Here is a 17,645-nt window from a genome sequence, read left to right on the forward strand (position 1 = left end):
TTTCCTATTAGTAAAATAAAGTAGTTAATTATGCTTAACTTGTGCTCTACCATGTTCTTTTGAAAGTAAACCCTACATAAATTTAATTGAATATAAATGCATGGTTGATAAACTTTTTTGTGCAAAAGGTTTGGAGAACGTTTTGTGAAAAGTGAACGACTTTAATTAAATTCTTGAGAAATTACTATATTTTTAGAACAATGATTTTAAAAAGGTAGAATATCTCTTTGAAATCATTGTTCTAAAATCTACTTTGCGTCGGACGATGTCGTGTACTGTCTGCTCATCACACGAATAGCTCGTAACAGATAGTTTGTCAGTACGGCATATTTTAATGAAATGGAATTGTTTTAACGAGCTCCGTACGAGGTATTTTAATGGTTCTTAGATACGTCGTGAGAGTATAATCAGGCAAGACCTTCAATACATTTGAGCATTTAAAAGCAACTGAATTTTATTATTTAATATGAAATATTTTTAAAGTATCTTTATGTATTTAAAAATTTTTCATACACGTTGATTTTATCCGTAGTATTTTTATATATTGTTAATTTCATGCATCACTTCATCACATCATGCACCATTATGCATTTGTATACCATCTCAATTAATCTTGTGATTTTACTTTGGTTCCATTTTTTCATAACACTCATGTATTCTCATCATTTTGTAACATTCATGTATATTGTGCCGTTATATTAATTTGATTTAAGAATTCCCTAGATTATTGTATAAAATGATGGGAGAGTTTATTATTTTAGGGTGGTGGTGTGGTGTGTGTGGTGTATTTAATTATGGCAAAGCTCACTAGGGCTATCTGCCTAAGGGGAGGGATGCCTTCGTGGAGGACGTTCTAAGGGAAACTGGCTCGTATACACGTTACACATGGGGAAAACCACGAAAACACCCATGCAGCCAGCCCGTTCGCGGGATTCGAACCTCGGACCAAACTACCAGTGTTCAGCGACTTTACCGCTCGGCCGCTGGTGGGCCCTTATTATTTTAGGGAGAGTTTAATTTTTGTTTTCAAAGATCTTTAGATCTTTAATTATGCTATTATTGAAATAACGTTCGAAATCAATATCCAGAACTCTCTGATGCAGCTGTTTTAACGAGCTTCGTGCGAAGTATTTTAATGGTCTCAGATAAGTCGTAGTATTACCATTTACCTCACCTTATCGCCCACCAGCGGCCGAACTTTAAAATCGCCGTACACTGGTAGTTCGGATTGGAGTTGGAATGCCAGTATACGGGCTGGCTGCTGGACTTGGCCATCTTTGTGATGCGCAGACGAGCCAGTTTCCCTTAAAAAGTCCTTCGAGAAGCCATCCCTCCTCTTAGGCAGATAGCCTCGAGTGCATTTTTATAATAAAATAAACCAATAAATCAAATCAAACTTCATCTTATATGTGAGAATTGGAATTTTCCCACTTTCTCAACCTAAAATTTAAATATCAAAAGAAATTAACAGCAGGACCAACTTAAGACTAAAACTGAGCAAAATGGAACCAGAAATATGGTTACTTATAAACAAGAAACATGCTGATAGTCTCATTACATGTTTCCTTTTGTAGCTCTTTAAAACTGAATTTTTGTTAAGTTCCTACTTGGTAAATGCCATGCTTTAATTTGAATTTAATGCAAATCGGTTTTTTAACTAAATATCTCGTAACTATACAGACTTCACTTTCAGTTTATTGTACTTTCTTGACACTGATGTTTGTTTTGCACAAAATAATTTTTTGACCATATTGCTGATTTTGAATGTTATCTAGGGCTAGTATTTGAGCAATTAGATTATTGATTGCATAATCTGGAACAGTGGTCAGCAAAGAAGCCTGAACGTAATACTGTGCGATAACTACTTGCGAGGTTGCATCAAGGACTACGTTTCTGATGCATTCACATTTCGCTCCCTGTTTCCAAGTTTATACGATCTTAAACAACGCATCATAACAGCTGCTGGGACTGTTGGCGGGGCCTTGCTGAGATACATTTGGGAAGAACTTGACTATTGATTGACATCATGCTTCCCACGTAGAATATATGTAACTTAACAGTGTTATATATATTAAGACTGCCCAACCGGTGTAGTGGTTAGCGTCGCTGACTGCCGTACTGAAAAGCCCGGGTTTGAATCCCGGAGGAGGCATGGATGTTTGTAAATGTATAGCGTCGATGCGGCATGGCGGCACTCTAAATATGCGGCGAGCCGAAAGTCCTCTCGTGTTGTTTGGTGGAGGGAAGAGGAGTGGGAGACCTTCGGAGCCGTCCACCCCCCCATGGTGCTCTCCATCAAAGTTAGGGACGGAACTGAGCTAAATCGCCCTATCACCTTAATGATGCTCAAGGCTGTTGCCACCGGCAGGCGTAATCTAGCTCTCCTTGTCACGAGAAATTTCGTGGGCTTGGGCTTACTACGTCAGACAACTGAGCATACGCAACAACAACATATATTCAGGGCTCCTGACATGCTCTTCTAATCGGTTAAGTATTTCAGCCGAGCTATTAAAATTCTTCTTCCTGAAAAACGTTGTTTATATTTTTAGGTCAAATTATATGTATTTTAAAGCAGCCTCTTATATTGTGAAAGCACTTAACCAAAACATCCTTGTTATATACTAGTGGCAACAATTTGCTTACATTTAAATTTTTGGATGTTTTGGGCATAATTAATTAACCTGTATTAACGGTATACCACAGTTTAGGAATTAATAGTGAAATCTATCCTTTAAATTGCATTTGAAAAAGAAAACAAATGTCAAAGTTAATAAATTTCTTTACCATTTCATGAAATTTGATCATGCGAAATGAAGTTTAATTTTCTCTGAATAGCTTCTGTGAAATTCTCAATGAGAGCTCATTTTGTGCCTTTCAAAGACAACTCGATCCGATATACCCACATCCCGTTGAGAAAAAAGGCGTTTGAACAACGTTAAGGCGTGGAATGTTTACGGACAGAAAACAACACCAGCACGTAAGAAACAAGACATTTCTCGTAATGTTCTTCTAGAGTTAAAAAAAAAAAAAAAAAAAAAAAAATCCTCGAGGGAATGAACTTTATCCTGCTAGCTACAAGCACTACGAGTAAAATGTTTTCACCCGCAAAGTTAATGACGTGTAGTTCTGGTCACGATTCAGATGACATTTAATGCAAAAATCGATTGCTCGCTTCTTAACGCTTGCGCTCCTGATAGGTTACCATTTTTATTGTTACGGCAATGGTGGAACTTCGAGGTGGCACTTTCTGGAAAGCATGGAGTCCCCGAAGCAAAATATTCTTGGAACACACTTTGGAAAAGAAACAGCTCCGACAAATTCTTTCTCTTGCAGTGACGAAGTTCTTGGAAACGATTTCTCTTCCAGGAAACTTTGAAATATATTGAAACATTGTTGTAATATTTGCGATTTTTCCATTTCATACCTTTTCATTCTATTTTGTGTTTCCTTTAGTAAGTACTTAATATGAGCTAAAATAACATTATATGTGAAATTTGGAAATCAAGAACTCTTTATTTTTTTTCTGAAGGCATTTTTGAAAAGTAAATTCGCATATTTAAACAGAGTTCTTAAATGAATTGAAATTGTTAAGATGATATTGGCTCCGCTTAATCTTTTACGAGCTTTAGTTTTATTTTAGAAATTTCACGAACAATTAACTTCATTACAGCAATATAAATTTTTACACCTCTTAACCGGAATAGTGATTAACGACACTGACTGTCTTGCCGATGGGTCCGGATTCGAATCCAGGAGAAGGCATGGATGTTTTTAAATATATATTGTTTGTGTGGCATGGAGGCACTCTAAATATTTGCGAGCCGAAAGTCCTTTCGAGAGGTTGGTGATAGGGAAAGAGGGGTGGGGCCGGAACTGAGCAAAGTCATACTGTCACCTGACTGGTACTGTAGGCTCTTGCCAACGACAGGCGCAGTCTTGCATTCCTGCCAGGATGAATTTCGTAGACTTGTTCTGGTGTTGGTGTCAGACAAGTGAGATACGTCACAATAACATATACTATATTTACTATGTTCTTAATAAATTTATTTTCAGCCTTAAAGTATAGTTATGGTAACCCATTAAATATTCTGTTCACAAAAGCCTTCATACGGCCTTTACTTTCGGAATAGTGGGCAATAGACAGATATTTTCAAATGTGAAAATGCTTTAAATAGCGAAAATAATATTTTGACGTTCCTCAATTTTAAAAACTGATTTCCTTTGAATCGCGAAATCTAGCTTTTATTCTGTAAGCCAATTCTTCTAAGTATATTTAGGAAATTTATACACATCATACAAAATAAAATGAAAAGTTTGACGTCCCTTCGACAAAAATTCGATGAGCTATCTTAAAGTTTCTGAAACTGAATCGTACATAACCTAATCTTCAGTCAAACGAAATCGTACAAACTAAAAATTGTTTGAATGAAGCACATTTAGCTAAAATTAAATATCAATTTATAAAATATGTTTTCTGTGTTGAAAATTCATAACAAAAAGTGCTATGCAGATTTTCGTGACAGTGTAATTTTTTCATAAAAGGAAATATTATTCACATAAACTTACATAAGTCTGATTCTAGAAAACTCTGAAAATATTGGCACATAGCCAACTTGTAATAATATTTGCATAAGTTAAAAATGAGATATATGACTTTGATATATACTTTAATGAATTCCTGTACGATTATTAGACTCTGATTCTGTAATATTTTTAACGTATGTTTACCGTTTAAAATTTATAAATTTCTTGTGAGAAAATCATTTGGATATACTATTTGTCAGCGGCTCAAAGAAAAATTGTATGCAGGACGAATGCACGATTTGAATGCAACTGACAGGCCAGAATATTTTTAACAAAATATAAATTTTTATTAACGATACAAAAAGTGTTTTAAATTAAGTTTAAATTTCGCTTAGTAAATATTTATGAAAAGATGTATAAAAATAATAATATCGCAAAATTTACGGTCGGAAAATTTACGTTTTTCTCAAATCTAATCTATTTCTGTTTAAAATCTAAAGTTCGGTGCGTGTAACTTATATTTGTTGTTTACACGTTCTAATTCAAATATATTTATATTTAAGTCTTAAATTTTCAGTTTGATATTTATTTCAAATAATTCTGTAATATGTCTGAATAATCATTAAAAAATTTTCTTGAAGTTTAAAATAATCAAAAGTTTTTAGTAAAACTTCTAATATGTGTCAAAGCAAATCGCTAAATTTTACTTATGGAATTTTTCTTAGACGCATAAATAAAAATGCTTATATATTAAGGAAATAATTATCAAATTCTTCATTTCTTATTACAGCTTGACATTTGGTAATGTTTTGATTCTGACAAGGTTTGTAACCATGGAGAGAAATTACTATAAATTATCTTTATCACGGATTGAAAATGTTCATTACCCAGTCGTGTTCTTTTCATTTAATTGTCAACCGTGGAATAAAAAGGCTCTTCACATATAAATGTGTTTCCCAAGAAGAGTAATTATTCTTAGAGCAAAAATTCCTAACGGAATATATTTAATTTTAAAGTGCGAAAAAAATCTAATAAAATCTGTGTCTTCAAATCTTTTAATAAGATTTGTATCACACTGGACTTAATTATTAATTATCTCCATTTGTAGATTTTGATATTCATATGAGCTATTCAGGTTTGTTTTTAATAATAATGAATATAATGTAAACACGGACATACCTAAGATCTTGAGAAGAGAAACACGCTAAAGTAAAACATAAATTTAGGCAAAATAACAGCCTACTTTAAGGCGTATATATTAATCAAGTCTCTATCGATTACAAGGGCAACAGGCGTAGGTCCTTCATTGTCAGGAGAAAAATAATTGCTCACGATTCTTGGAGAATGTTTCTCCTGATAATGAGAGACATGAACCAGTTTCTTTCGAAATTGACAATGTTTGGGTTAAACTATATGCCGAGCAGAAATTTGTTGCTTTGCCTTATTTTAAGAAATCATTGAATTATATTAAGGAATAAATTAACCTCAAATTTATATTTTAGTTGACATTGTCCCAAATTTTGAAACTAAATATTTAGGTCAAATTTTTTTTTTGCGTGGAAATGAAACATTTTGCATTTTATCTTTTATCATGTGTGTGAATGTTTCTTGAATATTACAATAAGGACTTGGGAAACGTGAAATGCTAGATTTCTAAATTTTACAAAGCTGACTTTTTAAATTTAAAAATCCCGATTGCAAACTACTTTCTTTAAAAAACACTTTGGTATTTGGCCGTATATATGATTTCGACGAATGATTGCGAAAAAAGACCGCATAAGGGCATTTGTAGACAGGTGTAGGGACAAGTATTTTTAAAAGATTTTTCCGAGATGGAAAACCTGAAAAAAATATCTATATTCCTGTTCAGATTCGAGCCGAGAGTCTTTAACATTCTAAATGGATGAGCTCACCAGTACTTCGCAAAGACATGCGAGTCTTGATTTCTTTAAATTCTGCTCCTCTGTTTAATTGCGACTAAGGAGTGGGGAGAAGATAAGATTTAGCAAATCGAAATTACACTAAAATCCAACCACAACACTTTTAAGTTCGGCTCTATTAGACTGTTTTTTTAAAAAAAAACAACAACAAAGACATGAACTGTTGCCTAGCCAAGTATCAAATCGCTGTTCTTCCAACTGGCTAGTTGGATACGCTAAGCAGTACACAATAAGTATACATGGGAAAAATGCCTTTTAATTCTTTAGGTCATTATATCAAAATTATTTGAAGAATATATTGACATCCGTTTGCATATATTACAGCGCTAATTTTTTATTTAAGATTCGTCTCTTTATTTTGAACTGCAAAACGCAAAGGATTGCACGTCAGAGGACACATAGAATTTTTAAGTGGAGTTTTATATATATATTTAGCGAATTAATGAATGTTTCAAACAAATGAACATTATTAAAGAACTATTTTAATTTAGAGAAACTCTTTCGTAATCGTTGAGTAAGCCATTTTTATGTGCTGTTGTTATGATTACACATTCGTCTAATTTTGCATTAGGGTGTAAATTTCAGTAGGGTATGTAAATTAGCTCACAAAAGTTCCTTTACCGTGTGGAAGATTTCATTTTTCTTTTGAAATCATTTGTCTGTAAAACATATATTTGTAGAATCTTTACAATTATAATAACCAAAAGTTCTACAAGAAAAGAAAAATATTGCATTGAACGGAAATAGCATCATTAAATTTAAAGCTTTATTACATCTCTAAGAAATATGTTGTCTCTTAAACTGCAATTCATTTTGATATAAATATGATTTCACATGTTACCTATCAGACGTAAGCACTGATTACGGACATACTGCAAGATATTTCTCCCGCCTTTTTGGTATGCCTTCGTGGTGTGGTGGTCTGCGCGCTGGGCGCATATTCCAGAGGTCCGCGGTTCGATTCCTGGTGAAGGTGTTGCATATTTTTCATCTCTTCTGCTTCCGAAATAAACTTAATGACTCTACAATACTATATATATATTCATTGTTTGATTCAAGAAAACTTTTATCCGAGTAGTAGGCTAAAATACCTTTAATTTGAAGGTCCTTTTACATTCTAAATATTCGTAAAAGCACAACAGAATATTTTCGAATGTAAACTGCTCTGTATATAATTATAAGCTATAAATTATATATAAGCCATAAAATATAGAATGTTTCATTTAATAATTTTTCTGTTTCATGTTATTTGCTTACTTTTACCAAATGCATAAAACATTTTTCCTTTCTTTCACCAGTTATTATTTTAAAATAAAAATAAGATAGCACTTCAAGTTTTCGAGACAGCCTTATTTATTCTAATTCAGAAGTCAAACAACAATTGTGTCTTAGCCTTATTTATTGTAAGTGAAACTATTCGTAAAATGATGAATAACTAAATTACGTTTTCGAAGTTTTTCTGTACAGTTCTACCATTTTATATTTCACCCTACTATATTTTCATAATTCATTCGTTTTTAGTGTTTTGAGTATTATTCGTCAAAACTTTACTATTTTAAATTTTGCTTGTGTTTTCTTCTCAGACTACGAATGCCATCTCGGGGGAACTAAGTGGCAATTGTGAGACTATCTGATCTATTATTTTTCAAAAAGCAAACTTTATTTAAAACGGTTTAAAGGTCTTACATTGTCGCGAGGAACGAAACGTGTTGATCGGTACTCATTAATCTACCCGGTTTGGTGTTTCAAATACTTACCCTATGACATGTTCTGTTTGAAACATTATATGGAGCTGATTAATATATTATTTTAATCCTATTTCATTTTGCATTGCTTCTATTATTATTAATAATTTCATTGTTTCTATTATCTTAATTCTAATTTTAAGGCTTTCACCACTGTTATAATCAGTTTTAACTTACCATGCAAGAAGCTTATCTCAAAATATTTTTCACTTTTACTATTAAGACCTGTAATCTTTACCCTACGCGGTTTTTTTCAGATATGATAATCAGAATATCTATTCCTTCTGAGCTCAATCCATTCGTTATATTACATAAGCTTTAATTTTGTTGTAAAAGTCCTATCAAAATTGAAAACACATGTATATGTCGAATTTAATATCACCCTGTAAATCCAGCAGTATTTATCTTAAACAGCGAGTATAACTGGTCCTTTAACTTAACTGTACTATTAAACTGGCTGAAGGTAAAAGGCAATCCACCTTTAGTATTCATTCGTAAAACAGAAGTGAGAGCACTGTGAAGAAGAAAGAGGGATTCTGATACAAAATTTCTCTACTTCGAGCATACACATTTTTGATGTTTTGGCTGCAGAAATGCGAATTTTAATTTGGATGTGAGTTGCGGGAACTAGCAGCCACAAGCTGCCACAAGGCTTTTCCCATAGTCTCGCTTTCGCGTGTGCAAGTACAATGCGATAATTCGTTTCTGCTGTAAAGTAAAAGATACTTGGACAAAGATTGCGCAACGTGCTACTAGATTTAAACGAAAAGTTGTCACTAATGAATTTTATTAATGTGTGTAAGGATTGAGTAAAACAGAAATAGCATTTTTCAATTACTAAAACGACAGCATGATTTCAGGGTTCAACTTCCTTACCATAACGTATCTAAGCCGAACGCCCAAATTTTAGTATTAAACAAATTGGTAAACGTCTCAGTTTATATTTAAACATCAAGCCTCTTTTCTTATGCAGAATTCATGAGTTGTTTTATGCCTTTAATTTTAACTCCGGTAAAAAATAATGTAAACGCCCTAAATAACTGGTTCCTATGGGATTTTATTTCTGTATCCAGAAGTTCTAATATTATAACACCCCGCATATAAAATATTATGATTTGTGCTAATGATAAAAAAATGGTTTTTAGTGTGCGACAAAAATACTCAAGAAACGGGAAGATGAAACGAAATCGATTCAGTATTCTTGCAACATTTCAAGTGAAAGAAATTTCGAAAAATATTCTTTTTCGAATTAGGAGACGAATATTCTTTTTCGAATTAGGAATTTCAGACGTTGTCTTCATCACGACTTCTTTTTGGAAAAAATGGAACGAGAGTCAAGTTGCACTTCTATTAGTACAACATTTAAAAAAATAAATATGAGTACAGTCATCCCATTTTTAGAAACTTGACTGCTATAAGATTTCGTATCGTTATAATAAATAAAAATAATACAAACTGATATATTTGTTTAGCAGATATATAATAAAGAGATATACGCTTAACATATTTTAAAAATGATTTCTAATTAGTGAAAAAATTTAAATATAGATTGATCTTTATATAAATGTGGATTTCTGGAAACAATCCATTACAAAATAACCATCAAAAGGAAAGTAATTTTTTTGTCCTAGGTCCGTTTAACATACTTATTGATATACAGTATACATCATAGAATCTTACTATTACATGCATAAGAGAAAGTAGGTGTATAGTAATTCCAACCTGATCCTTCTACTCGAAATCTGGCATAATCCTATGTATAAAATAAAATGAGCATTTTCCTGTTAGTAAGGCCACACGGAAATTTCCTCTTACAAAGTATACTTACGTAGATAATCTTATATATCTTGTATGAAGTAATTAATAATTAAAGTGGAGACCATTTTTACGGGCTATGCATGTCACTAGTGAGAGTGTAGATGAAGGTGGGAACACTAGAAGTTCATTCTAGATTCTGGTTAATGTTAAACGAATCAGCTACATAACACCTTTATTGTATCGCAGTGCTTATCAAACGGTTGAGATAACTTAATTGTTGTAGTTAAATCGATGTTAATATTTAACCAAGGACAAATTAGATAAGACCACTGAATACAAGGAATGCGAAAAATTTAGACGCATAGATAGTCTTCGCGCAATTTTTACCTGTGTAATATACGGTTTTCATTTAGAAAGTTTTCCCCAAAGCATAATTCTCGTATGATTTGCCATACTCAGATAAACTAATCTATCTTGATGGTTTTTCCAGACAAAGCGCCCATGTGTGTGGAATTTCGTAGTTCCTCGTATATACATAAACATCAGCCAGTTTAACCCAGATATTCCCACACGAAAATATCACTCTTAATTCAGATAATCCAAACGGGCTTACCATAATCAGTTAAGCCGCCGTAACTATATCACAGTAATTTTTTATTGAATAGCAGCGCATTTACCACAATACTTAATTAATTGCGAGGCATTTTTCTTTCCCCTATTGATTAAGTTGGGAAATTTTCTATTGCGGTTTTTATTTTTTTTTAAAGATTGCTTTTTATTTCAGTAATTCTTTAAGCTGAAATCTATCCGAAAGACTTAACATGTTTTCCTTAATCATGGATATTCTTTTTACCTCATTTAGAGAATCTGTGTGTCAGATAGTATACTTGAGCTTTAGAATACGCGACTGAATGATAATTGTATAGAAAATTTATGCAAAAAAGCGATTAAAATTTTTGCGAAAGCTCCAATGAGGACGTAATTAACATTAATAATCTGACGATTTTCGATATTAAGAAATGAATTTACTACTTCTAAATTTCTCAATCTTTAAGCAATTTTGAAAAGAATGACAATTTTGTTGGCAACATCTGCAACATTGTTTGAATATTACATAGCGTAATATAACTTAACATGGTGACAGCCGTGATCTAAATGTTCTGAAAACGCTCTATTATGAGGAAGTACAAATAATGTGCTTGGAAAATTTATTAACAATACTTTTGCGTTTAACAGGAATCTCATAATTCAGACATGCCTTTTTTAAAGGTAAGTCATATTACGTTTCGTTCACGAATCTCTCAAGTATGAGGGATTATTGTAAATGATTGAAAACTGTTAGCAATTTTTATCAGTATGTCTAAGTGTTTATTTATACTGTTGTATGCTAAATGTCATGTCGCGGAGCATTTCACCATAATTCAACAGTCAGTCAGGGTGCTTCCAGAGTCTCCGCAGTGGCTCCTGGCGAGGGGAAGAGTCGAAGAAACCATGCGACTGCTACGAACAATCGCCTCCACCAACGGCAGGGACCTAACGCCAGACTTCATAGTCGCCACCAAGGTAAGCAAACTCACTTCTTACTGTTTCCAAATAAATCAAATGCATTCCTGGTTATTAAAATTTCTACACCATGAAGAAAATGACTATTATATTTTTAACAAATTCATTATAACGGAAGGATTACAATCCCAAATCATTCTGAGGTACAGAATATGCAAAAATCAGTTCTCCGAGCATCACCGTCTGGCAGTGATAGTAGCTATTTTACAGTTAGACATGCAGTTGAATATATTTCTGTAAAGCTTATGTGGTCTTAAATTCCTCTACTGAAGGACGGTGTGATGGAGACACCCTGGAGTTTTAGTAGTGTCACGAGCAAAAGAACCTAAATAATGAAACAGTGGGTGTCAATTAACGGTATATGTGGATTAGAAGTAAACTCGTGTTACCAATGGCACAAGATGCTATCACTCCAGGTGCTGGGTCAGTATGATGCTGAAGAATACAAACTTCCAAAGTTCGTTTTCCTTCCGCTTCCACCAAGAGATGCAGCCATTAGGATGCTGTAAGGGAAAGGATGGTTGAGCAGGATGTCATGCCACTTTTACTAACCAATAGATAAAAAGGGATACTAAACGACTCTATTAGAAGATAAAATAACATTACCATTCTTAATTTTAAATTAGTACCACAATTTTGCTCTTCTTTTGATTGTTTTTGCTTAAAGTTAGTACAGCCTATTACTTCTTTTATTAAGCTTCTTCCGTCCTGGTAACAAGTAACTGCCGCGGTGTTTCTCTCCGAATGTTATGTTGTGAATATATTAAAAATATATTTATAATTACGGAATTATGAACGTGTCGGTTGTGTCAGTTTAGCCGTATTTAAGTCAGTAATGCTATGCTAAAATAAAGAGTTAATCAAAAGTCCATGAGTACATCTACATTCTTATTCATCAGCTTATTGAGCATGATCTCTTACTTCACCATAAATTTCAATAAAATTTGTTAACTAATAATACTTTTAGCTATTGCCTTATTCTTATCAAATGTAGCTGAAATCAATCTTATTGCCTTGTAAAAGTACAACAACAGATTCTAAAGTAAAAATATTAAATCGTAATTTAAATTGTGTATCATCATTCTTATACACCTTGTCCACTCCTACGCATCCTTTAATTTCGCAGCCGTTGGTCGTAAACAAATGTTTTAAATGACTCAAATATATTTATGGCATAGTATTTTTAAATTTAAGTAATCGATTTATAAAAATTATGAAATCTAACTTTTTATACGGTCCCCCTGTCTCTGTGGTAATATTTGACAAAATTTATATTCATTCTAAAAACTAAACTTTAGAAACTTTGACTCCTATACGACAGTTTGATTAAATATTTTATTCAAAAGTTCAACTTTCCGGGAAGCTTTAAAATCATTGCTAGCAGCCACGACTGCTCACAGGCCATCGAATGATAGGTCAAAAATATATTATTCATTCCAAATAACCTCTGTGAAATATTAGTTTCTAGTTTCACTGTAAAATACGACATTCTGCAATAATTGCTAAATCGTAAAGCAAGACATATGCGCTAAGAATAACGTCATTACATTAAGAAATTACAGTTTAAGTCTAATTTTGAAACAAAAAAGGAATCGCTGTGAAATATCTGATTCTTACTGCATATATGCATGTGGGCAAAATTTCAAGACTATCGCCTGACTAAAAGTGGGTCAAAATTGATTCGATGATTTAAACGGAACAGAGAGCGAGACGGCTTTTCATAGATCGTTGTAAAAATAAATTACCTCCTACAGCTTTCTGTTACTGCTAACATGATCTGAATTATTCAGTACTGATTTCTGAATCTTTCAGACACTTCTGCGTGTTGAATTTTGCTTTCCCACGAAACATCTACTGACGAGTATTCACGAGTCGTTTATATTTGGTAGCATTTGCGATCGTGATAAGCTGTTTACAAATTCAGCAGTTTCGTGTAGGTTGACGGCGTTGTCTAGAAATGATTGAAGGTACTTTGCCATTATTAGAAATGCCAGAGAAAAGCTTTATTAATAATGATGAAACGTCTTTAATCAGAAGCCAAATGCCATTCGAGGATTTTTACTGAGTCATTTCAAACGATAAAGAAGCATTTCAATTAACAGTCACTTAAATGTGAAACCGCTCGCAATAGTGGCTTTTAATCTTAAATCAGCAATTCTAAAAGCATAAACATTATAAACATTTAACTAATGCATTTCAAATACTGAAATATATGCATTTCAAGCATTTAAATAATGCAATGCATAAACGTTTTTGAAAGCCAAAAATTTTTTTATTCATTTTTATTAAACAAAAAACAGTCTTAAATTAGCATAGATTTAGACAAAAATTGTATTGATTTCGAAGATAATTATAGTTTTCTATTTTTTTCCGGAGCAAAAGAAAATTCAATTTTGCTTTTCGTATGAGAGAGAATAAAGACTTATGCTTGCTTACCTTCGAAACTGGTACAGCAAACTTCAAATCTATGCTAATTTGGGTTTCTAAACTTTAACTGAAATTGTGTGTAAAAATAAGTTTTGATGTTAGAAATATCTTTTATTAACTGCAATATTGCAAAATGTCATAATTATCACTTAGATGTACTAGGGATTAAATATATTTTAAATAATATAGTTTAGGCATACGTATTAAAAGAATAAAGATTTAAATAGTAAAGAATTATTTTATTAGAAAATAAGCAGTTGCTTGCTTACGAAAGAGTTTTTGTTACTTTCAATTTGCTCCATTTACTGTCATAATACCTGCTGAGTGGTTGAAGGCCGATAAGTGCTGACACTTCGATTCCAAGCAAATAGTCTGCATAGTTTGACCCATGGTTTTTCCGATACGTAAGTGAATAACAGCCAATTTTCCTTAAAACGTCTCCACGAAGACATCGCCCTTAGGCTGATAGCCCTCTTGCACTTTGCCATTTTTAAATAACCTAACCAACTAGCGGCAGCCCTTTCCTTTTTGGAGTCTAAGAATTCGTGCATCTGATCTAAACTTTGCTCATATCAGGAGATAAGTCAAAAAATGACAATATTTTGAGTAGCATTCAAGTTGATAACTCTTTGCTTTTAGATATGGGAACTTTGTATATAATATAAATTAATCGCAATTGTTTTACTTAATTGCCATTTCAATTTAATTGCTTAGGAAATTTTCCAAATAAATTTTCTTTTTAAGAAAAACGGTAAAATATTTAACTTTTGAAACACGAAAAACAGCACACAGACAGAGCGTTTGGCAATTTGCACTAAGAACATCTTTTGTCCTGGCTAGGATTCGAACCATATATCTTTCATGCTAGTACACCACAGAAGCATGCGGGAGAAATACGGTAATTGCTTTTAATGTAATTAAGAAGTTTTCGTTGAGCAATCAATGAAGGTGTATAAAAACTCAAAATAAACTTTCAAATTCAAGTAACTAAACCTCACAAATTGAAAAATAAGGTCACGAAGTGTTCAGTGCGATGATACTCCAAAATTTAGCTATCGTTGTATTTTTTGTAAGTAATTAGCAATTTCGTAAGGCAACAAATAAGAATGTATGAAATCAAAATTGAGCTTTTGCATTTAATAACGAAAGCTCGCAAATATATCTCTTAAGTAATTCCTTAAATCTACATTTTCCTCGTACTTACAAAGGTAGTTACCGTTGTCTTGCTAATTTAGTAAATTCTTGCATGATATGAATGCAAACTGAGGTTTCCCCTTCAATTGCTAAACTTCTCAAATTAATCTTTTATTCATTTCATTAGATGGGCATTGTCTAAGTCGTAAATTGCACTGTTCCTAGATGTCATAGATTGCAGGATATCTCTGCAGAACACATGCCAATGTTGTTGAAATCTTCTCTCTCTGTCAGACGTATTGAATCCCTTCGCGATGAGCAAGAAAAATGAGGCATTCAGTGAGATCCCATCACAGAAGGAGGAGTTAGAACCAACACCTTTTCTTACCCAAGAAAAGTCGCTTCAACTCCAAGCTATCAGGCAGTTTCTCCTCCAAGCCGACATCCCGTCAGAATAATGGAGTTGGTATGACATCCCGCCAACCATCCAGAAATTGGACTTGACGGCTTCTCTTGCATAATGGAGTGGTTGCTGAAAGCTGCAGCAATTGTGTGTCTCGGTTGATGGCAGTTGCAGTTAAGCCGCTTTACGGTGTGTGCGTTGGCTGATTTGAAGACATGCCGTCCTCAAATTGGCCCACGGGAGCATTTTTTGAAAGGAATGATTGAAATTAATTTATTTTCGAAGTAGACTTCGAGCTTCTTTTGACAGGAAACTTTGTGTTCTTTTTTTTTTTTAGCGTCTTCAATAAATGTAATGCAGCGTTCGGTAGCTAAACGGTTTTGCTGTGGATGGCTTTTATCTATCTAAAATATGTTCCAACAAATAAGCACACATATTCTTAGCTATCGAGTACAATATTGAAGCAAAAGGGTATATGGCTGAAGTTTTAATTTTTACTGTTTCCATTGAGTGACTATTTTTTTAAGAAAGGAGTATTACTTTGTAAGATATAAATATATGAAAAATAATTTTCAAACGATTAATTTTGATGCGCATATTAAAACGCTGGAAGATTGTATATCTATATTTAACGAATCATGTTAAAATAGGGCATATAAACGAATACGGTCTATAAAATAGTTTCTTTCTCCTTTCCGCAGGTTTTCGGGGTGTAAATGGAAACATACTCCACGCGTATTCGAGAGGTCCAGGCGAGGGCAGAGCACATTTTTCACGTCTTCAGCATCAAAAAGCTTAATGACTTTACAAATGGCGCCCGAACTTAAAAGTGGTGAATGGTAGTCTGTCACCACTAGAATTTGGCGGTTGGGTCTCCTATTCCCCATGCTAATCTTCTCTGTATCGTTTCAATTTTAGTATATGTACTGCCGAAGCCGCCCTTAAAAAGGGAGGAGTATGTAAATTATTTTGTCTCTTCTTTCCGCATGTCTTCGTGGCGTAAATGGAAGCATGCCCAACGTGTATTCGAGAGTCCAATGTTCGAGTTCCGTCAAGGACACTTCACATTTATCACGTCTGCTTTTTCTCCCCCCCCCAAAAAAAAACTGATGAGCAACTTCCAAATTATCGGAGTACTACAGAAATCCGCCTCCACAGTTAATTCAAAATAACAATTAACCAGAGGACAGTTAAAAAAAACAGGAAAGCGGCATAATCTATATTATAATCAACCATAAAACTATTAATAATGTGCTTTATTTATTTGAAAAACACTTTCATTTGGTTACCTCTCTTAAGGGGACTTGCGACAACAAAGAAAGTGACCTTAAAATTGAGTCACCGCAAAAAAGATAAGATTAACAATTTTCCAATTTTTTGCTATAAATAAGTTTTTTCTGCATTGAAAAAATTTTTAAAAGACTCTGAAGAAAATAAATGGTGTAAAAAGGCTTTTAAAAATTTTAACAGCTGTTCAAATGCCGCATTCACTTCTTTATGCATTTTCTTTTATTTAACTGTATATGTTAATTATTAAAAATCAGTGTAGAAAAAGAATTATGTAATTAGAAGTGATTTTAACTATCAGCAGACATCTGTTTATGTGCGTAATCTGATTGGCTTTAAATACTAAAGGAATTTCGAAAAAGGGATTGTGACCAAGTTCCTGACTGGTCGTCAATTGCTGAAAGTCCTGCTGGAACAAATGTTAAACTCTTTTAATTATAATACTCGTAAATTAATTAAAAAGACAATATGCACACTAGAAAAAATGACTGGAATGGAAAAGAAACCACACATGGTGCTGGAAAGTTTTAAACGGAAAGTTTGTTCTATGTTTGCCAAAATTTCAAATTATCCTTTTCAAAAAAAATGAATTAAACAACAAATAATATTATTAGTATTGATTATAAAAGTTTAAGAAAAAATATCATAGTTAATTTATGTAATAAAAATTTTTATAAACAAAAACAGGTAAATAAATGTTCTACTTGCATTTTATGATTTTTCATGCAATATTTCCTGTTATACAAATCTTACAATAAAAACTTAAAATTTATTTTTATATTCACCAATTGAATAGTAATAGCCTTAATTTTAGATATACAGTATCAATAAATAGCATAAATGAAAAAGATTTCACGGTCTGTT

The 17,645-nt window shown here is 32.9% G+C and overlaps 1 protein-coding gene across 1 annotated transcript in view; it reads left to right on the forward strand.

Moving 5' to 3' along the window:
• LOC118204361 (beta-alanine transporter-like) overlaps positions 1–17,645 on the forward strand; it is a 226,722-nt gene that overhangs the window by 164,235 nt on the left and 44,842 nt on the right. The window contains exon 5 of the mRNA XM_085826048.1: positions 11,404–11,530. Coding sequence (XP_085682174.1) covers positions 11,404–11,530 — 127 coding nt within the window. The remainder of the gene's footprint in view (positions 1–11,403; positions 11,531–17,645) is intronic.

Source organism: Stegodyphus dumicola, chromosome 10 (assembly GCF_044657685.1).
Source record: "Stegodyphus dumicola isolate Sdum_Otavi_A_Nest chromosome 10, ASM4465768v1".
In the NCBI taxonomy this organism is placed as follows: domain Eukaryota; kingdom Metazoa; phylum Arthropoda; class Arachnida; order Araneae; family Eresidae; genus Stegodyphus; species Stegodyphus dumicola.